Here is a 22,563-nt window from a genome sequence, read left to right as displayed (position 1 = left end):
TCCCAGCTCACACTATTCAAGTTGTCTCATATCCTGAAGAACTCCCCTCCCTCCTCTTCCTCCCACCACCCCCAAGAGACAAATGTCACTACAGCAGATGCAATGACACGCATAGCATCTAGGACATCCCCTGCTTCTTGACGGTGAGACTCTACCTTCAAAAGGAGCTTCTGAAGACAGCCTAGGATGTTTCTTTTTAAAAGCTGTCAGTTCCCCAGTCCTGTAGTCTGTGAAGGGCCCTGAGAAGATGGCCTGGTGCCCTGCCTGTGGCTGTAGCGCCCCTGCCACAGGCCAGCTGTAGAAGCAGAGGCGAGCCAAGCTACTCTCTCCCTGACCCTCAGCAACGGCCCCAAGAGCAAGCAGCCTCTGAAGACAGGTATCCATCAGGAAAGAGGAAGAACAGTAGGGTGCAGACTCTCCTGGGAGACAGGGCCAGGGGGTGGGTGGGGGTGGGGATTTACAACTTTCACGGGCTCTCCTCTCAGGCTCCAGCTCCAGGCATCTCACGCCCAAACCCTGCACTCCGTGTCACTAATGGGGGGTACTGTCTCTAAGCCGCAGGCCCAGCTCTCCTAAAGAGCAGCCTTAAGACCACCGGACCTATCCAGGTCCTCCTCCACCTGGCTATGGGGTCAGAAGTCAGCCTGCTGCGGAGGCAGCTCAGGAGCGAAGCCCTTTCCGCCCTCCAGAACGCCCAGCTCCCTTTCGCTTAATGAGGCTCGTTAGCAAAGGACGTAGGCGGGGCGCCCAGGGCTCGCCAGCAGGCTAGTGGGAGGCAGAGCGACCCTGACCCACGCCCTCCGCCCAGCCTAGCTGCCTCCACCCTCCAGCCAGGGTTCCCAGAGAGAGAGAAGCGGCGGGGTTCCCGCTCCCTCCCTGGCCGGCCGGCTGCGCACCGCGGAGCAGGAAGCAATCTGGGGCGGAATGGGAGCGGTGCGGAGGCGACAGCCCCCAGAGGACCCGTTCCCGCCGCCGCCTCCCTCCCAGCTCCGCCAGCCGACTTAATTGCGGAGTCCGGATTGATTGGGAATGCAAATGGCAACTGAAATGCAATCTCCACTCCCAGCAGGAGCTAGGGGGAGGGGAAGGAACAGAAATGGGGAGCACAGGACAAGAGGGCGGGGGAAAGGGAGGGGCCACGAATGGCGGAGTTGAGACCCGAAAGGTGTGAGGTCAGAAAACACCGGGAGGGCAGCAAAGGTACACCTGTGGAGAGCTCTGGCCCCTATCTCTCATGGGCGGGGCCTCCCAAACGGGTAGCTCGCCTACTTCCCCAGGTGGACGCACTGAGGAGCAATCGCATCTCCTGCACAAAAGAGATTCAGGCCTGACAGCTATCAGGACCTCAATGCAGGAGGGCCCTTTTAGAGGGCTCAGGGGATGTAAAACCCAAGTGACCCTCTGACTTCCAGGCTGCAACCTGACAGACACCCTCTCCCCTCCAACCTCGCAAGTGAGGGACTCAATAATCCAACCTGCAGCTACCACGACCTCCAGACAGGAAAGCCAGTGGGCAAGCACGTGTGCTCATTCACTCATCCAATGTGTCTGGGTGTGTATGACACCACCACCCTCCCCCCTCCCCCCCACAGGCAGGTGACCAGGCTGCATCCACAGTGCACCAGAACCAAAGGCCCTGGCCTGCCGGGATCCCATGTCATGCTTCTGTGAACACAGGGACACGCTGGCATACAGCGGGACAGGAAGGAGTGCTGTGACTGCTGCCATTCTGTGCTCTCAGCCTTTTCTGGTAACGTCCCTCCCAGGAGACTGTCCCAATTGGACTGGTCCCCGATAGACATGAATTCAATTAACAGAGGGATGAGGAAAAGAAGGCAGGAGAAAGAGCAGGGTGAGCATGTGGCTCCTGCCCCACCCTCTGGGCCCTCACTAGCCTCCTTGGATTCCTTCTTCACAGAGTGTCCCAACCCCCACCACAGGGGCTTGCCTGCTCCAAGAGCTCACACTGCCAATGGGCTCACAAGCCCCTGAAAGGGTTAAACTGCTCACAGGTCCTGGCCAAACCCAGCTGCTAGTGCTAGGGCCATATCAACATGTCCCTCTGCACCCACTAGATCCTTGGAAGACCTGTACCACACTAGTCAGTACCAAGAAGGGTCCATTTGGCACATTTAGCTCCTAGAAGATGCCTGCTCACTGGAACACCACCTCCTCCACTCAGACTCTCACAGACACTGCCACCTTCGTCAGTCCCACTCGCTCCCACGTACTCCCCAGCACAGGCCCCAGTTAAGAGGCTTGGACCACCTAGCGCTCTCAGAAAGGCGGCGCCACAGGTCACAATGTGACGGTTCTACTTATTTTTTCCTCTGGAAGAAGGTACAGAAAGTCACAGGCTTTCTTGACAAGCACATCTCACTCCTGATGAAAGAAGCTTCCATTTGTAGCAGAGTGAAGCATGGGGCTTCAGCCCAGTGACCCACACCTAGTAAAAACAGAGTAAATGATGGCAGAGGGGGCTGGAAGAATGGCTCAGCAGTTAAGAGGGCTGGCTGCTCCTCCAAAGGACCTAGGTTCAATTCCCAGAACCCACACGGTGGCTCACAACTGTCTGTAACTCCAGCTCCAGAGAACCCAGCACGCTCTCACAGACATACATGCAGACAAAACTCCAATGCACATAAAAATAGATAAATAAATATTTAAATGACATGGAATGCCCAGCCCTAAATGGAACATCAGTAATACAAGCCCTATACTTGAGACTTAGGGAACAACAGAAGGGGCAGAAAGATAGAAGGAGCCAGAAGACTAAGGGTATCTTCTGGACATGACAGGGATGCTGCTGAGGAAGGAGAGACAGTTTTCTTCAAGGAATAACCCAGATAGGCTGCCTAATCCTAAGCAGTGAGCCTTCAATCTGGACATATAGGCAACAGTAATTGGAATCAGCAAAGAAGGAGGAGGAGGAGGAGGAGGAGGAGGAAGAAGAAAAGAAGAAAAGAAGAAGAAGAAGAAGAAGAAGAAGAAGAAGAAGAAGAAGAAGAAGAAGACGACGACAAGCCAGAGATGCTCACAATGGTAAAACTTCAAACTTCAGTAAATCCCAGACGGTACTGCCTCTTACTCATGCTTTTTTTTTTTGGTTTGTGTTTTTGAGACAGGGTCTTGCTATGCAGTGGAGCCTGACTCGAGACACCTTACATACCCCAAGCTGGCTCAAACTGCAGATACTCCTGCCTCTGCCTCTCAAGCCCTCGGGTTACAGACAGTGTGCCACCAAGCCCAGCCCCTTTCCTTAGCCCAGAGTCCAGGAGACTCCGCTCTCCTGATTGCACCTGGTCTGGAAGCCAACTGCGGGCGGCAGGTGGCTCTCTGCTGCTCTCCAGTGGTAATGAGGAGGGAAGGCAGCTGCCTAGGGACCAGGTTGCTGAGCCTCAATCTTCAGACCAGGATCACCTGTCCCTGGGAGGCCCTGGGGAGCCCAGGCGCTGACCTGCTTGATGGGGATGGCCCGGCCGCTCCCGATGCTGTCCACTTTGCACTCAGCAGCCTTCTTCTCCCGGTCCAGGTCAGCACCTTTTCGAGACTGAAAGAGAAAATAAGGCAAGTGTTAGAGGTCTGGGGCCTTTTGGGGAGAACTGCCCACCTGCAGTTCCCCACCCTCCCCTATTCCTCCCTCTCGTGGGCAGCCCTAGCGCTGGGTTGGGCCTGGGCGGCGGGTCGGGAAGGAACGGAGACACGAGTATTCCAATGGGTTTATTCTTACACACGGCACCATACAGAGCAGCACAGGTCACTGAGCCGGGCCCGCCCCTCACAAAGAGCAAGGACATGAAATACGAAGGGCGCGATGAGCACGCAGCCCAGGGTCTGGAGTTTGTTAAGTGAAGGGAGGGGCGAGGAGAGGTGGCCCGGTGGGGCTGAGGGCTGGCCAGGAGCACAGGGCACGACAACCAGGGGCAGCGAAGTTCGGAAGTGAGCGGGCAGGTGCTCATTTGCGGCACAGACACCACATGGCACCGAGCGCGTCGGTGTGGCCCAAGGGGCACAGTGGATGGAGAGAGAGAGGAGAGAGGCCAGAAGAGGCCCTGCACCCTGCCAAGCTCCTGGGGCAGAGTCCACCCAAATGCGGATCCTAGGAAACAGGGGGAGGGGCCAAAAAGAGGGGGCAAGGCAAGCGTGGTGGCGGCGGCTTCCGGAGCAGGAGCAGGAACGGCAGAAGTCCATGCAGGAAGGAGCAGAGGAGGGGAGGGGCAGGAAAGCTCCCCCCAGGAGCAGCTGGGCCAGCGGGCTTGAGTGCCCCAGCCCCTCTGGGCCTCGTCGCTTTGGCCGGCGTGGGCCGAGCTCCCTTCTTCTCCATTCAGCGAGCCTGGCGCAGCATCCAGCCGGGCCTGGTCCCCCGGCACCCCCCAGCGCGGGCTCCGGCGTTCCTAGCCTTCCCTGGGGGTAGGGTTAGTTACAAAGGTTCCTGTGGGTCTCTGGAGCGGGGAGCTCGGCGGCCGCTTCTCATCTGAGAGCAGTCCCAGGGCCCGGCCCGCCTCCGGCCCCGCACAGGGGTAATGTCCAGAGGTGCTGTGTGTCACCACCTGGTCTTCTAATTTGGAAGGAGTTGGAAAGGCCTTTTTGTTGATGAAAAGTTGGAAACAGTGGCACATATCTGCAAATATCGAAAGAATAAAGATTTTGGCAAGTTATACTTAAGCCCCGCAAAAGTCGGTCAGCACTGGTGAGGGCAGAGACCCAGGCGCCTGGGGAGAGGCAGCAGCGGGATGAAGAGGAGGAGGATGTGAGGAGGAGGAGGACAGGAAAAGGAAAGGAGGAGGAGGCCGCCAACTGCTGGGCATTTGTGGCCCAGCAGTCCATGTCAGCAGGGAATGCCACTCTGCTGCCCCGGCCCCATCCCTCCTGTTTTCCCAGGCTGCCAGGAGGAGCCTAGGGTACAGGGTCGGGACAAAGGACTGCAACTGCAATGTGGGAGAAAGCCCAGCAGGGGGAGCAGAAAGAACTGGGCAAAACTGCTAAAGATTAAACTGCTGCCCAGCAGCTCCACAGGCACCACCGGCCTCCAGACCGCTCGTGGCTAAATAAAGCCCAAGCCTTAAGCCCTCTGCCCCTGTGGCCCCTGAGGAGAGAGGGTGGACTGCTATCACTGGGTCTCTAGACTGAACTGCGGGTCAGGATGAGCGTCATGAGGCCTACCCCAGCCAGCTGGTTAAGCCAAGGGGCTGGCAACTACCAGAAAACCCCGGGAGCCCAGAGCGGCACCTCCCCATGAAGGGTGGGAACTGGAACCAGGGCAAGAGTGGCAACAAATAAACACATGGGGTCATGAAGGGGAGACTGGAAACATTACAACCATGCCCAGCAAGGAGTCACCAGTCACAGAACAGGCAGCACAAAACAGGATCCCCTGGAGCAGGTCTAACTCCTCTAGGAGGGATGAAGGAAGGGTCGCCCCAACAGCCATGATGGGGTGAATTCCCAAGATACACGCATAGAGCTGACCATGCCCTGAGGCTGCCTCAGGGACAATGGCACAAGCGAGCTCACCATGGAAACGATGAAAAGAACAAAATAAGGTCACCACTGTGAAGATGGAGAAAATGGAAGAGCCTGGAGGGAAGACCGTGTGAGGCAGCAGGGGTGTGGTGGGGCAAGGCAGCACAGCTGAGCAGGCAGGCAGCAGAGTACACATGGAGGGAGCCCGAAGGTCCTGTGGCGAGGAGGCCATGGAGTCGGGCATGGCGGGCCAAGCAGGGAGGCAGGGATGCCCTGATGTTGAACCAGCCAGTGGGGGAAGATGGGAGGATGTTAAGAATGCAATCAAGGCGGTGGATGACTGAGACATGATGTTGATGTTGGGGAATAGGCTGTGGAGGGTGCCGATGGCGGTCACTGTGACATAGGCACCCAAGGGCTTTACAGCAGCGGTAGCAGCAGCAGCAGCAGGTGTGGGCATGACCAGGAAGCCACCAAGGCTCTGCATATCTCAATGGATGGAACAGAACAGAAAGGAGAAGCCGTGGGTCTGGGAGGGTTGGAGCTGCATAAACACAGTGCGCCCCAGTAGCAGCAGCAGCAGCAGCAGCAGCAGCCAGCAGCTAAGAAGCCAGTGAGCACGCACCCCAGGAGCCAGCAGACAGGGATGCAGGGCAGAGGTATGTATGTCAAGCAGGGCAGATGTAAGGATGGAGGACAGAGGCCAAGGGGCACTGGCTCTGTCTGGGCAGGGTCCAGAAAGTCTTTCCTGGCCAGCTGGATACAGGCCCAGGCCAAGAGCCAAGCCCTGGCTCTCAGAGAGAGAGGTGTGGAGTGAAGAGAGGCACAGGCTGCTCACCCACCTTTTGTCTGCCCACAGCTCCTGGAACAGTCCAGCCAGAGCCCCACAGAAGGGCCACAGCCGGGCAGGGAGGGACATGGTATGTAAAAACGGGATGGGAGCGGCAAGCTCAGGGGCCAAGAGCTGAGGGGTTGACTCCGAGCAGGGTTCGGCGGACCCCGGGTGGGGGGCATGAGGTCGGTAGGGAAGGGCAAGGAGCTCACAAGGAGACAGGACAAACCTGAGCGGGAGGCACGAGGCAGCGTGGTGAAGCCCAGGAAAAGATGGCTAAGCCTTTGTTAAACCAATCACAGCGGTGGGTGGGAGGCATGAATGTTCCCCTCGGCAGTGGGGTAACGGAAAAAGAGCCGGAAGGCGGACTGGGAGGCCTGGCTGGGACTCTAGCTCGGCCAGCTAACCCTCTGTGTCGCCTTGGGCAAACAGCCTTCCGGCCTCCGGTTCATTAGCTGTTGAATCAAAGGGGGTCAGGGAAGTTAGGCCACGAGTCCAAAGATCCCTCCAAGCTGATACAGAAACTCTAGGGTTTGGGAGGGAGGGAGGCTACAAGGGGTGAGCATGTGCCCAAGGGAAGGTCTGAGGTGAGCCCCCTCTGGGCTCAGAGGTATGGCCTGGAAGATGCTGTGGGTCCCATGAGGAACCTCTAGGAGCCCTGTGCGTCTAAGTGTGAGAGAGACTGCATCCTCTTGACCTGGGGCTGCCTGCCCTCCTGCTCGGGAGCTCGGCGCAGCCCTGCCTGTGCAGTGTTGGCAGCTGGGCAGGAAGGAGGACGGGGCACGTACCGTGAAGATGTTGGACCGCCGCTTGGACTGCTTGCGGATGGGCGTGGGGGTGGAGGAGGCAGCGATGGTCTCGATGCGCAGCTCCCGCTGGCTGATGCTGGGGGTGGAGGGGACTGAGGACGAGTAGTCGCTGAAGGCGCTGCTGCCGCCATTCGTGGCCTAAGAATAGAGAGGGCTGCTGAGAGTGACCCTGGGGGGGGGGGGGGGAAGTAGAGCACTAGAGGCAGCAGAAGAGCCACTGGCTCATAAAGGTGGTATTATGAGGAGCAGGCATGTCCTAGAGGCCAACAGAATCCAACTGTCACCAGGAGGAAGTCTGCATCTTTGTCCTGGGGCTCTGGAAGGGACTGGATGGGGATGCTTCTGTGCCAACCTGAGAGCTAAATCAGGGGCACAAGTGAACATTACAAAACCAGGGGCATAGCTGGCAAGTGAGCAAACAGTGGCATCATGGTCTGCAGGTGGGTCAGGGGCAGAAGGCTGGGAACGAATGGGTTCCATGAGCTGGGGCTGGGCTCAGGGTGCTGGGCAGTCTGAGATCCGCTTTGACAAAGTGTATGGCATAGAAGGCATCAGGAGCAGCCTGCGGTGTAGTGCAGAGCAGAGCAGAGGCTGCTGGGCACAAGGAGCTGCAGATGGGAAATGGAAAAGAAGAAAGAGAAAGCGGGGGGGGGGGGGGGGGGCTTATAGGATGGAAAACAGTACACAGAAGTGTCTTCCCAGGACCAGAGAGACGGAGGAGCATGGAAATCAGGCCTCGCTAGAGTGCCAGGCCCCATCTCTAGCACTAAACTGGCCAAGGGACTGCAATGCACCCTGCTCTCTTCAGCCTCTCAAGATCAGGCCCAAAGGGGCCTGTTGGTCGAGGTGGATGTACCACTCACTGTCTGCCGCCTCCCACCCCCCACCGTCCCCCTCTTTTCAGGGAGGGACAGTGTAAGGATCCTTGTGCCTTCCCACAACTCCTAAGAGGAAGAGTCCTGGCACTGTAGCCAAGCTGTCATTTGAAAGCTTAGGGTTGACTCGGCTTGCAGCAAAGGCAGTGAAGCAGAGCAGGAAGGGTGTGCAGCTATGGAACCAAGCACTGGGCCACATGTCAAGGGTCAAAAAACTAACCCAGGAATAGGTAGGCCCAGACATAGACAGGATACAGACAAGTGGTATGGTGGGACATGCAATGGCAGGGACTGGCTCAGAATCTGCATACTCCAAATGGGAGCTGAAGGCAAGCGCCCTCATGAGGACATGCTCCCCTTCTAACATAAAGAGACTGCCACTGGGCAGAGGGCCAGCCTGGGTGCTTAGCTGGCTTAGGGATTTGAGCGACCCCCTCCTCTCTGGGAAGAAGGCACTGCGCCTGCAACCAAGTGGAAGTGTTTGTCCATTAGACAAGAGGGGGCAGGCAGGGGTGAACATACCAGAAAGAACTTTCTTTTCTCTCCGTGCCTGCTAAGTAAGGCCTTCTTTCCTAAGCAGTAGCTCAGGAGACCATGGAATGGAGTTCACAAGAACACGTGTTTTGATGTCTTAGCTAGAGCAGTTGAGAGGGAAGACAGTGGAGTGAATGGGATGGAAACTGGGATGAGGAAAAAGCCAGACCAAGGGCAACCATGCAGGGTAAACAGACCTGGAGCCACAGCAAGGCTGGGAGGCAAGAGATGAGCAAGGGTGAGGATGAGCCGAGACGCTGGGAGAGACACACACACACACACACACACACACACACACACACACACACACACACACACACACGAGACCAGGGAGGACAGGCAGGCAACCGCACCTGATTAATGTGTACAGCTGGGATGGAGGCAGCAGACACAGCCGAGTGGCTAGGTGAGTTGGGCAGGGACTTGCAGGGCCCAATAGCCAGCTGCTGCTTCTTCCGCAAGGCTACCACTTTCTGGGCCACTGCAGGGAATAGCAAAGTCAATTTTACTTGCTGGAGAAAGGGGTTGAAAGCCCAGCTTGGCAGCTCCCAGGATACACACAGCACCAAGTGCGTGCCTCAGAGCCACCCTACACCCAGCTCTGGGGTCCTGAGTTACCATCCTGGAAGACTCGTTCCACATTGAGCCCATAGGTTGCGCACGTTTCGTAATAGGTGCAGCGCTTCAGGTCTGTGGACAGCTTGCGGGCCCTGCTGTCGTCAATGACCCGGGGATTGGCCGCACTGATGGCATCTGGTGGAAGATGGAAGCACTCAGCTGGCTGAGAGCAAAGGAGGGCTACGCACAGAGCACGGAGAACTCAGGAGCCTGGACATTGTTTTCACTCTATTATTGCCTCTTTTAAGCGAAAACAAACCAATGACTTCATGAGTCCTCGCTCATGCACTGAAAATACACGTGGACAGAGCCCAGTGTTGCGGCATATGCCTATAATCCTAGATTTGGGAGGCTAAGACAAGAAAACTGCAAATTCGAGGTCAGCCTGGACTACAGAGTGAGACACCTTGTTTCAGTAACAACAACAACAACAAAAACAACAACTGTAGACACAATAATCACAGAGATTTTGAGAATCATCCACAGAAAAACAAATTAAAGACCGAGGGTTTAAGGTCCCATGGTAGTTAAGAGCCTGTCACTGCTGGGCAGGGAGTGGGAGCGGGGGTCTCAGGGCTTGCTTATGAAGACTTTACTGGTCCACCACCATACCCCGCCCAACACCATGCCCTGCCTCACCCTGTGTGCCCACCAGCACCATGGGCACCTCGCTGGCATTTCGAAAGCTGCAAAGGCGCAGGAAGTAGTTGTACACTGTCTGGAAGCTGATTTCGTCCTCCAGGCTGAACACAAACACCACTGCATCCACCCAGGCAGCAAACTGGGGGGATAAGCAAAGTCAGCACCCACTGGCCCTGGTGAAGTTGGACACTAGGCAGGCAAGTCAGCAGGCGCATCACCTGGAGCTCAGGGGGGCCTCCTTCATCCCGGATCAGCAGCAGGTAACTCTGGCCATCCACCACAATCTCCTTTTTAAACCGACCCCCTAGGACAGAGTAAAGGTCAGGACCAAATGTAGAGAAAGAGGAACATGGTGGTGTGTGTGTGTGTGTGTGTGTGTGTGTGTGTGTTTGGGGTGTGTGTATGTGTGTGTCGTGCGCTTGTAAACAAATGGTGGAGGAAGAAGCAAGCTAGCCAGCCTCCAGGGCAGCCTCGCCTGTGATGCTCACCTTCAGGGGACTCTTCCTGGACGTAGGTCCCTGTCAGATATCGGTGCACCAAGGCTGACTTCCCACTAGACAGGTTCCCCACTATGCCCTGCAGAAGAGGAATGGGTAAAGCAGTTGTCAGAAGGCATGAGGAAAAAGTGAGGCTGGGCCTTAAGAGTAAGCAAGGACACATGCAGGTTGGAAAGTAGAGAGGCCCAGAAAAAGCCAGGAGGAAGGAGCAAGGCAACAGAGGAAAGAGTGGACGTCAGGAGAAGCAGTGCCCAGGCCCACAACCTAATGCCTGGCCCTCCCAGCCACAGGGCCTCTGGACCTCCCATGGGCCCACTCACCACTTTAAGCTCTGGCACCGAGCGGCTCAGGGTCCACTCCTGGCTGTTCACAAATGAGTCTGCAAAGACAGAGCCATTCCATCAGGGCCACAGTGGTGCACACACACACCTGCCCTAACCTTTACAAATGCCACCTCTAACACTCCTTTCAGTCAAAGCCAGACCCTACTGTCCACCACGAGGCCTTGACCCTCCCCTCTAACTCCTCCCCAGGGAACAGGGCAGGACTGCGGGCTGAGGCTCATCCTGCCTGTACTGGGTCTGTTGCCCCTGCTTGTTCTCTTCTTATGGTCCATAAGGGGCGTAGCTTCCACATGAGCTCACCTGGCCTGGTGCCTGGATGCCTCTCACACAGGTGAGAGGCTACCTCAGCAGGTCTCAGACCAGACCCAAAATGGGCAGGGCCCTGGCAAGGGGGACCAGTCTCCTTCCTGCGAGTAGGAACAGCTCACCCTTGGCAGGGTGGGGCCACCTACCACATTCCTGAGTCAGAGCGAAGAGGGAGGAGCCTCACCTGGCCCTGGTGTGTAAAGGCAGGTCCAATGAGGCACACCTAGCAGGCCCTGCTAGGCCTTCACCCCAGCACCTCTGCAGGAGACCAGCCTCAGAACCACTGGCCCCCTAGACTCAAAATTCCTTTCAAGGGAAGCCTCCCGCTACTAGGTGCCCCAGACCTGACAGCCAGCACTCATCTCCTACTCCCCAGCAAGTTCTAGATGGCCTGGCCTTTGTCTGGGGAGTACTTGCTGTCCTGCCCAGCTCCCACTCACTGGCCCGGCCCACAGATGCTTCACAACATTATCTCACTGAAGTCCACAATCAGTCCCTGACCTCAGCTAGGAACTCTCTAGTCCATTGGAGAGCTTTTTTCCTAAGCAACCAGTATAGAAAGAGGATGACAATGGAACCCAGGCCCTTCAGGCCTCTTAGGATGCCACGCCAGGATGCTATGGGCAGAGCCACTGGCTGGAACTCTCCACAACTGCTATCTCCTCTGGGCACTTCCACGGACCCTAGACATACCGACTTGGACCAGACCCAGCTATTGCAGGCAATGCCCACCCACCCGTCTCTATCAGGTAGGTTCCTACTGTTTCTCACACAAACTTTACTGCCAGACTCCAACCAGAGGCCACTATGGCGCACAGCGATCCCCCCCTTACCGCTCAGCCCACCCAGGAGTCCTGGGGTCCCGGCTGCCCGGCGGCTCCACAGCGGCGCCGCGGGCGCGGGCTCCCTCCGGCGGAAGCGGCTGGTGAGCAGCTTCCAGAGGCTAGCTGCGGCGCGGGGGCGACCGGGCTCCGGTGGCGTGCACGGGGCGTCAGCGCCCAGCAGGTCTCTGCGGCTGGGGAAAGTACCCAGGGAGCTAGCGTCGCCGTCGCTGCGGGTGCGCGCGCGGGGTGGCCGGGCAAGCAGCCCCGACTCTGAGCGCCGGATCTCCTGGCCGCGGCGCAGACGGAAGCTAAAGCTCTTCCTGAGCGCAGACAGGCCCCTCCGGGGACTCTCCCCGCCGCGCCCGCCGCCACCACGGAACACCTGCCAGCGCTGGCTACTCCACAGCGACGCGCCCCGCAGGAAGCCCGAGCTCCCGGTGCGGCCAAGCCCCGCTCCCGGCGCCTCCGTCGCCGCCAGCTCTAGACGGTTCACCTCCAGGAACGTCATGCTGGTGGGCCGCGGTCTGGATGCCCGAGCCCCAGGACCCCGGCTGCGCCGGGTAGGCGCGGGGCTGAGCTCAGGGCTGGGCGGCGGCGAGCCCGGCCGTTCCGAGGGCGCAGGGCCCCGACGGCCGTGGCGCGGGCGCAGGAGGCCGAGCAGCAGGCCGCGCGCGCCGGAGGGCGCCGACCCCGGAGTCCCGGAGCACACGCTCCGTGGGCGCGCAGGCTGTTCGCGCGCGGCGCACAAGGCGGCCTGCAGGGCGGCGGCGGTCCGGTCGGCCGGGGAGCTGTGCAGGTCCAGCGAGTCGCAGACGCTGAGGGCGCGGCGGCAGACGGCGGGCCGCTCCCCGCTGCAGCTCTCCCCCGGCGGCCAGCCCCGCTCCATGCTCAGGGCCCACAGGCAAAGGCCAGGCCCATGGCGAGGGACGCGGGGCTGGGCCCGGGCCGGGGCCGCGGCCGGAGCGCACGGACCTCCGGCCTCTGGGCACCTTGGTGCGGGCCGATAAAGTCCCTCAACAATTCCACCTAGAGCCTGCAAGCCCAGACCTGGAAGGGCCTGGAGCCAGCCTAACCAGGAGAGGCGGCAAGTCTGGCCTGGAACACCCAGGAACGGCAGGGCAGCCAGCCTGCTGGGGCAGCCCCTGGGAACCCTCAGAAAACAGGAAATTCCAGCCAGGGCTCCTCCTAAGACTGGGCAGGTAGGTGAGGAGTTGTCATTAAGAGCAGGCCAAATAAATAACAGTCCAAAAGCACGAGGCGCTTTTGTAGAAAAGTGAACCATTTTCTCTTTCTCCAGAGGATGGACCAAGACCAAGGGCTCCAGGGACAGTCCGATTCGTTGGAAGCCCAAATTCTGAGCTAGGAGACAGGCAGTCTTATGCCATCTCTGAGCTTCAGACTTCTCTGTAAACTGGAAATTTTAATGAAGTGACCCTATCTGGTTTTGGCTTTGATGTTCTTTTTGTTTTGTTTTTCGAGACAAGGTTTCTCTCTGTAGCCCTGGGCTGTCCTGGAACTCTCTTTGTAGACCAGGCTCACTCCCAAGCGCATGCGCTGGACTGGCTCTGATGTTCTTAAGGCTAAGAGGTACTTGATGCTACAGTGGCTGCTGTTGATGACTGAGGCAGCCTTTTTCTTTCTAGATTATAAAACTCTGAAGACACTATTTTGCTTAGACTAGACCAGAGGGCAGCAGAAAACACAAAACCTCAGTGCCCAAGAGAGATTCCTGAACCCCCTGCTACCCAGTCAGGCCCTCACCTGCCTTAGCTGACACTGTAAATGAAAGCACCCCCAATTCCAGTGTCTTTTTGGCATCAGGTGTGTGGGCTGCACACAGTCCCCAGAAATTTCGAGTTCACCCCAGGATTGGGCAAGCGCTCCATGCTATGATGCACACTATCCATGTTAATCCTCTGCTGGCTTCCAGCAACCACTGGCACAGGAACAGATGGGAGGAGACCAGTTAGGGCAGCGCTTGAGTGACCCAGGAAACTGACCATCCTCCTAGGTTGCCTCCTCCTAGGCCCCTTCAGCCTCAGAATCCCGCCATAGTCCCTGTAAGAACTGGCAGATGAAAGAAAGCAGCACATTCCTGAGGGGCTGGGGTTAGGGGAATGCCTGGGAAGGCAGAGCCTCGCCAATCAAGGTGCTCCTAGAAAGGAGAGCTGGAAATTTTCAAGTCCTGGGCTGGATCTCGGGCGTATTCTGCATCCTCCTGGGACTAGTTATTAAGAGTGGAGAGGGTGGTAGCTTCCCTGCCCCTAGCAGTAGATGTAATAGGTGGTTCCACAGAGGAGCCTTTCCCAGGATCTCAGGCAGGCCCAGAACAGTCACAACCCCAGAGCTCTTGACTCACAATTTCTTTTTTCTTTTTTTGGTTTTTCAAGACAGGGTTTCTCTGTGTAGCCTTGGCTGTCCTGGCAGATCCACCTGCCTCTGCCTCCCAAGTGCTGGGATAAAAGGTGTGCACCAGGCTAATGTAAGTAGGCCAGCCTTCCTGAGCCCTTCAGAAGGATGTAGTTTATTTTGACTTCCTGGGCTGACTGGTTTTGTCAACTTAACACAAACCTAGACATATTTGGAAAGAGGAAATCTTAAATGAGAGAAATACATCCTTAAGACTGCCAAGCTAAGCGGTGGTAGTGCACACCTTTAATCCCAGCACTCGGGAGGCAGAGGCAGATGGATCGCTGTGAGTTCAAGGCCAGCCTCGTCTACAAAGTGAGTTCCAGGACAGTCAGGGCTACACAAGAGAAACCCTGTCTAGGAGGGGGCGAGGGAGAAAACTCCAAAGTTGGGACTGGAGAGATGGTTCGGCGGTTAAGAGCACTGCCTGCTCTTCCGAAGGACCCGGGTTCAACTCCCAGCACCCACATGACAGCTCACAACTATCATACTCTTGAACAGACATACATGCAGGCAAAACACCAGTGCACATAAAATAAAAGTAAATTTAAAAGACAAGACTGCCAGGCCTGTAGGGATATTGTCATGACTCATGACTGATGTAGAAGGGCTCCGTGTACTGTGTGAGTGGTGCCACGCTGGGCAGCTGGCCCTGAGTGTTATAAGAAAATGGACTGGCTGACAGAGGGGTGGCAGACACCACAAGAGCACTGCCCACAGAATCAACTAAGCAGGGATCATAGGGGCTCAGAGACTGACGTGACAAGCACAGACCCTGCATGGGTCTAAGCCAGGTCCTCTGCACGTACAACATTACAGTTGTGTAGCTTGGTGTTCTTGTGGGACTCTCAACAGTGGGAACGGGGAGTGTCTCTGACTCTTGCCTGCTCTTGAGACCCTTTTCTCCTACTGGATTGCTGTGACCAGCCTTGACATGAGGGTTAGTGCCTCGTTATAACTTGTTATGGCTTGTTCTGTGGATATCCCTGAGAGGCCTGCTCTGTTTTTTTGATCAGGGTGAGAGGGGAGATGAGGGGGAGGAACTGGTAGGGATGTATGAGAAAATTAAGTTTGTTCGTTTTTTTAAAGTGGGCTGGGCAACCCAGTAAGTAAACATTGTTCCTCCATATGCTGTGCTGTAGTTCCTACCCAGACTTCCTTCACTGATGGACTGTGTTGTGGAAGTGTAAGCAAAGTAAGCCTTTTCCTTCCCAAGTTCTTTACGGTCATGGCATTTATTACAGCAATAGGAACCCTACCTAAGACACTCCCCTGCCTTTAGCTGGCCATCAAGCACAGGAACCGTTCTCCTACAGAATAAGGCTGCCGTTACATCCCCAGTGAGAATGCAAGCACAGGGCAGTAGTTGCTTTAGCAGTGGGACAGGTTCTAGCCGTGTACACACCCGCAGACACCTGCTGTGGATGCTAGTGACCACCACAGCTCTGATCTACATAGCCATTACCTACAAAGAGCAATGAGGTCGGCCTTAAAAGCTGTGTGCTGGAACTGTTCAACAGGATCAACCCCACAAACCAGCCCTCCCACGGCAGCTATTTCTTATGGCTCTCTTAAGTGCCAGGGTGTATCTGCTCTACAGGGGCTGGAAGTTTCTGAAGGATTAGTGATAAATCTCTCACAGACCCTGGTTGTGCATTCCAGACCAGGGTGAGCAACTTCTTCCTTGGCCAGAGTGTACAGAAAGCAAGCACACCCCCTGTTCAACCTGGGACTCAAGTCCCCTACCCAGGGGTGTCTAGGGACAGAGAAGTCCCTCAGCAGAAAGAGAAGGACCCCATGGGCTGGGATGAGATGTGAGACACACTTGGGAAGAGAACACTCGCTCCTTGGCAGAAAGAAGCAGCTATGCCTAACTCCCACGGGCTCCCACCTGGTCTGCAATCACCTAGTGCTTGCTACTGATAAGCACCGAGACTTCCATAGCCTAAATACCCACAAGAAACTGGTGGCTGCCATTCTACAAACAGAGGAAGGAACAGCTTTTGCCTGGAGACGAACGCTTGCATTCACCTTGCTTGCCAAGGAATGGATGGATGGGCATCCCTGTTCAACCTGGGACTCAAGAGCCTCTAAGACCAGCCAGGCTCTTGCTGGCCACAAGGTGGCAGCAGAGCATCTCCCTGCAGCAGCATGCTAGCATGGCAGGGTCCTAGGGCTGGCTACATTAAACTCTTAAATCGTAAAAGGCATACAGTACACCACCACACCCAGTCTGTGGGACTGAAGTGTCTGAGAGGCTCTTCCCTCAGCACAGGTATCCAGGTCAGATGTCAGGGAGTCAAGAAAAAGAATCCTTGGGTAGGGGACACTGCCTTCTTAAAAACTGCAGTAACAACTCTGCCGAGCAGTGGTAGCACACACCTGTAATCCCAGCACTCAGGGAGGCGGAGGCAGGAAGATCTCTGTAAAAGTAAGGCCAGTGTGGTCCAGAAAAGCCAAGACTACACAGAGAAATTCTATCCTGAAAAACAAGCTACATTAACAATTCACCTCGAGCAGGGCGGTGGTGGTGCACGCCTTTAATCCCAGCACTCGAGAGGCAGAGGCAAGTGGATAGCTGTGAGTTCAAGGCCAACCTGGTCTACAAAGTTAGTCCAGGACAGCCATGGATACACAAAGAAACCCTGTCTCAAAAAGCCAAAACCAAAACAAACCAAACAAACAAACAAAAAAACCAACATAACAATTCACCTTGAAGTTCCACTTCCAAATTGCTTCTGCCCAGGCAAATAGCAGAGATCTGTCCCTAGGTGCTCAAGCCAAAGAAGCCTGTTCCCACCACTTCCCAATGGGTCCCAGCTATTCCTGCATTTCCTCCAAAAAGGGGTTCTTTTGTCCGACAGCCACCTATGCCACCATACCAACCTCCTAATGGTCTCCTTACACTCGTTGGCCACCACACTGACATCTATATTCATGCCCCTGGGGATATTCATGACCTTTTAGACTATGACCTTGTCCCTGCCAGCCAAGCCCTGCAGCCCACGACACTCTGAAATGCATCCCTGTCTTTGTGCCCCTGAGCCCGCTTGATCTCACCTGTCACCCCCACTTATCTCCACCTCACTATACAACCTCCACCTGTTGTTGGTCCTTTTGGTCACTCAGATCTCAGTGGAACTGTCCCTCCCGTGGAAGACCACAGGGTCTCAGTGATCCCTGCCAACATCACCTAGCTCTCCACTCTGAGGTGTGTGCCTCATGTGTGTCTGGCTTCCCAGTGGAACCCACTAGAGTTTTAGCAACCTGAGTTATGTACCAGAGCTCTCCTTAAGGAGCAGTCTGTTGACAGTATGTCACAATGGCACAATCCACACAAGCCCAAAGTAGAAGAGCACAGTTGGGCTCAAACTCACCTCCCAGCACTGCAATGGATCAATGCTCATTGTCAACTTGGCAGAACCTAAAGTCACCCACAAGTCAACTTGTGAGCACGTCCATGAGGAAGTTCCTAGGTTGGATTAGCTCAGGTGGTAAGGCATGCTCTCAATGTGAGTGCCACCTTTCCACACACTGGGTCCGGCACCAGCAGTCACCTTGATTGCTGACTTGCGATGCCATGTGGCTGACTGCCCCACATTGCTGCTGCCTGCTTTTCCCCACTAAGAGATGGACAGGAACACTCCAATGCCAACCAAGATAACCCTGAAGCTGCTTTCCCCCAGGCATTTGCAACACAAAAAGCAGCTAATGTAGGCACCGACTAGCTGTGTGACCACCTACACTCATCACAACCTTACTCAACTTCAGATTTGATATATAAAACAGAGAAAAACCCCACCTTCCCAGCTGAAACTGTACACAGAGCCAATGGTAAGATCCTGGGGCCTGGTGGGGAGCAGCTGAGCAGTGTAAGGGGCAGGGCCCAGTGGGTAAGAAAGGTCATGTAGACATGAGTGACTAACACCAGTGCTAGATGCCTAATAGGCTAGGTAGAATCTCAGCCCAAGGCCTGTAGTTTCACATCTGCCAGGGCAGCCAAGCCTAGGCTGGTCTCCTCTACCTTTGCTCTAGCCTTCCGAGCTGGGGGCTCTGGAGATTGGAGGCCCTACACCTAGATCTTAGACAGAACATGTGAAAACAGCACTGTTGTACATGTTCTTACTGAAGATGCTGAGGTCAGACTGGAGTGGAGTGGAGTGGTGGCCTGACCCTGGCCATGTCCTTGTAAAAAGAGGACATTTGGCCTAGCCACACTAATGTAAACCTGCTGGGGGGGGGGAGGGCTGGAGATGTAGTTCAGCTCTGGTAAAGTATTCGTTTAGCATGCACATGGCCCTGGGATTGACCCCCAGCATAGTATAAAGCAGCCACTTGGAACACCCGTCACCCCAGTGCTCAGAAGGCAGAGGGTCAGAAGTTCAAGATCATTCTCAGCCTCACAGTGAGTTAGGCCAGCCTGGGCCACGAGAGACCCTGTCTGTGAAAACACACCGACACAGGGAGAAGATGGCCATCTGTACAACAAGGAGAACCTGTGACAGATGTGCCCCTAGCACCATCAGAAGCAGTATGGCCCTGCTGGCACTTTCATCTCATCAGTTTTGTGTCCCTGAAATGAGACAATAAACTGCTATCTGGCTCATGGTAATTCGTTATAATTCTTTGCCCAAGGAAACTACAAAAGGACCTGAAACTACAAAAGGAAAAAACTGTGCTGTAGTGGTTTTTAGGAGGTTCTTAGTGCTCTACAGTACCAGGATTTCGGGTCAGAAGCCACAGGCTAGTCTTTTGGAGGTGATAACTATGATGCTCAGAGAAGGAAGTATGCTGTCCAATACCATGGCCAAGTGTCAGGCTTCCAAATAAACACTCATGCGCGCGCGCGCGCACGCGCGCGCACACACACACACACACACACACACACACACACCCCACTATCGTCATCACTATCACCAGTTAAGTGAGATCCATGACTTCTTAGAGCCAGCTGTGGCACCTCCAGATAGGGTGGGCGGGAACTTCTGCCTGCACCTTTAAGTTCCTGGGAGTGCATGCTTGTGTGCATGCATGCGTGTGTTAATGGTTTCTTCCTTCAAAACTGAACAACACACAACAGCCAGGTGTGGGGCCTCAGAGTTGTCATCCTAACACAGAGGATCCTAGGTTGAGGTAAGATTGACCTAAATCTGGAGCCAGGCAACTAGAGTGAGTGAGTGTCTTTTTAAAAAGGCAAACAAACGCCAGCAGCAGTGGCACAAGCTTGGAATCCCTGGATTTGGGGAGACAGAGGCTGGCAGATTTCTGTGAGTTCAAGGCCAACGTGTCCTGATCCAGGACAGCCAAAGTGACACAGAGCAACCTTGGAAAAACAAAACAAGGTGAACAAACAAACAAAGCACTCAAGTTCCATGAATTAAAATTCTGCTTCACTTAGCTAAATGGGTTTATTTTTGAAACAGAGTAACAAGTTCCAGGCCAGCCAGGGCTATGTAATGAAGACCCTGTCTCAAGAAGCCAACAGTTTGCAGGTGAAGGTAGAGCTTAGCTGGCAGAATTTTGTCTAGATGCACAAAAGCCCAGGTGCAATCCTTTAGGACCCTATAAACCCTCCATGGTGGATATACTTAAAATCATAACATTTGGGAGATGTCAAGGTCATCCCCAGCTACATAAATATTATGGGACTCATCCAATATCCCAGTCACCCACCAGCAGCGTGGCATGCACCCCTGCTACACAAGAGCGCACGCACACGTGCACGCATACACACATGTATGAGTACACCAGAACGTCCCAGTTCTGCTCTGTGGACAGGGCATGCAGTAGCTCCTGTGTCCCTGGATGTGTGTGTGTGTGTGTGTGTGTGTGTGTGTGTGTGTGTGTGTGTGTGCTGGGTGTGTGTGCTGGGTGTGTGTGTGTGTGTCTTTGGTTGCTAGGAGAGCATCTTTTCATGATGACTACTTGAGTTTCATTTTTATGTCTCTCTCGCCCTATTCTTCCTCTCCTTTTCTCTTGGGTTTTTCAAACTTATTTCTTAGCACCTTGCAGAAGCTCTCTGCAGAAGGGAACGTGCTAGCTGCTTATCCGGTACACGTACATCGTGTGATGAGCGATGTAATTACACTGGCAGGCTTGAAATGGATTACAACACGTGAACACTACCACCAGCCATCCGCTAGACAACAGCGATGTTTGTGTTTGTCCAGGAAGGGAAGGGCATTCTGTCCACTGACACCCAGCAGGACTACAGACACAGGGGAGAAACCATCAAAGCACACCAAGGCCATGGAAGAAGGGCTGTATACATTTTATTTCCAGGATATGGGGTACCCCCTACAACCTTGCTTACTAACACAGGACAGGAGATGAGCTCTAGGCACGGAAACCTGGTTGACACTATCCTACTGTCTCAAATGCTCTACTCTGATGATCAAGCAGCTTACGTCATTAAAACAACAACAACAACTTCTTCTCCATACCTCAGTTTCCCTGTCTGCAAAGTGAAGTTGATAATACCTTGGAAAAATGATCCAAAAGGATGAGTGTATGGGGTAATATCTGGGCCACCACAAGTGCCAGACCGACATCCCTCTCTCATTACTTTTCCGCCTGAGATGGCAGAGCTGGTCTCGAAGGCCCAGCTCAGAATCCTGCATTTCCTCATCACTCACAGCAAGAGCTTGCAACACTGCAGTACATACACAAAAAGTGCTGGAGTGAGGGGTGGCATGTTTGTGTGGTTTTACAATACATTACAGCAGCAATTTGCACAATAAAAATCAATACTCCAGTAAAACTGGCTGTGCTTGTCAAAACAGCAGGCTAGTGCTGCAGCCTCCAGCAGCATCTGCACACACCCTGCCCCCAGGGCCACTAGGAAGCACCCATTCCCAGCCCTAATCCTGAACTGGCCTATTCCAGGCTCCCTATAAAGAAAAAGCCAGTCTTTCTTCCTACCCTACCCCAAACACCATCAAGGTCCGCTGCTTAACGAGACCCATGGACTGTATCCATGTCAGCAGGGCTGAGACACTGGGAAGGAGGGCTCCCGGCTCAGAGGAAGGAAGATGGCAACATATACTTGAGATGGCCATGCTGTCCTCAGGGCTATGAGGGCTCACCTACCCTTCCCTGGAGGGATGGCATGGCTTTACGGACCCTCTCTATCTGATACTCATACTTAGAGGGTCTTTGTGCGGCTCACTGTGTCCCCCACACAGAAAGATGACCACCACTCTGTGAGCCTCCTCCTTTCTCACCGTCACCTGAATCCTCTGACCCTATCAATGAAGCGCCTAGCTTCTTACCCATCTCCACATGGCTAGGGACCAAACAAGTGCTCTGCTTCCTACAGGCTTTCCTCCCAGTACCACCTTGAGGCCTGGGCTGCCCCGACAGGAACATGAGCTCAAAAGCAGGGCTCTTGTGATTTTCAAGCCCCAATTCTGACCCCTTACAGGGCACTCCTTTAGTACCACTCTTTCCTTCACCATCTGGACCTACCTAAAATGGACCTCAGCTACTGGGCTAGTCAAAAACTAATGAATGGGCGTGGTGGCACACACCTTTAATCCCAGCACTTAGGAGGCAGGGGCAGGCAGATCTCTGTGAGTTCAAAGCCAGCCTGGTCTACAAAGTGAGTTCCAGGATAGCCAGACCTCTGTAGAGACCCTGTCTCCAAAACAAACAACAAAAAACCCCTCAACTTATGGCTGCCTGTTATGGTACTCTTACTATGCCTGGCTGCTGTAACATGAGTCAGAAGAGCACATTGGCCACCATAAATGGCCTCTCTGACACCAGCCCGTAGAGAAGAGTGCTGTACAGGCCCTTGACCTGGTTGCCTGGGAAACCCATGCTCACTGCCCTAGCTGCAGCTGGCCCAGGACAGCCATGACTAGAGAGCAGTCCTGACCCTTGATCAGGATGGCCTCTCCTCAGCTGTGCCAGTAGCATGCTTTTCTGACCCAGGGAACCAGGGAGGCTCCTTGGAGGTTCAAGCACCCAGCATACCAGGCAGGTTGGGGAACCTGGAATGGCCTGGGCAGCTCTGCCACAGGCACAGGGCTAAGGCTCTATCAGGAAGTAGAGGTAAAGCATGTGACACATGGCAGGTAGGGATGGCAACAGCTGCTCCAGGTCACTGTAAAGAAGCCTATGCACTTGAGGAGAGAGGTGCTACAAGTGGGCAAAGGGAAGCTGGCTGGGTGGGAGGCTACCAGGAGGGAAAATGTGTGAGACCTGCAGTAAGCAAGATGTGCTAAGGCAATGTGTTAATTTGGGTCTAGGACGACATCTCCCCAAAACTGTTACACAGCTGAGAAGAACAGCTTCTTGGTTTGGTTGGTTTTTTGAGTCAGGTTTCTCTGTGTAACAGTGCTCTGGCTGTCCTGTACTCACTGTGTAGACTAGGCTGGCCTCGAACTCACAGCGATCCTCCTGCCCC

General features: G+C 55.0%; 1 protein-coding gene across 9 annotated transcripts in view; it reads right to left on the bottom strand.

The window, feature by feature from the left end:
• Positions 1-22,563, bottom strand: part of AGAP3 (ArfGAP with GTPase domain, ankyrin repeat and PH domain 3) — a gene marked incomplete at its 5' end in the record, with an annotated part of 51,630 nt that overhangs the window by 15,603 nt on the left and 13,464 nt on the right. For 2 of the 9 annotated variants that reach the window (XM_084787711.1, XM_084787714.1), the window contains 8 exons: positions 3,458-3,550; positions 7,084-7,242; positions 8,867-8,994; positions 9,132-9,266; positions 9,771-9,912; positions 9,992-10,077; positions 10,262-10,349; positions 10,591-10,649. In XM_084787711.1, the coding sequence (XP_084643837.1) occupies positions 3,458-3,550; positions 7,084-7,242; positions 8,867-8,994; positions 9,132-9,266; positions 9,771-9,912; positions 9,992-10,077; positions 10,262-10,349; positions 10,591-10,649 (890 nt within the window). Of the gene's footprint in view, positions 1-3,457; positions 3,551-3,707; positions 4,622-6,524; positions 6,748-7,083; positions 7,243-8,866; positions 8,995-9,131; positions 9,267-9,770; positions 9,913-9,991; positions 10,078-10,261; positions 10,350-10,590; positions 10,650-11,753; positions 12,631-22,563 lie in introns of those variants that run through there. The other 7 variants (XM_084787716.1, XM_084787717.1, XM_084787712.1 and 4 more) reach the window with 6 other exon arrangements.

This window comes from Acomys minous, assembly GCF_964271855.1.
Source record: "Acomys minous genome assembly, chromosome: 6".
NCBI classification, from domain to species: Eukaryota; Metazoa; Chordata; class Mammalia; order Rodentia; family Muridae; genus Acomys; species Acomys minous.
This window is presented reverse-complemented; position numbering and strand designations above follow the sequence as displayed.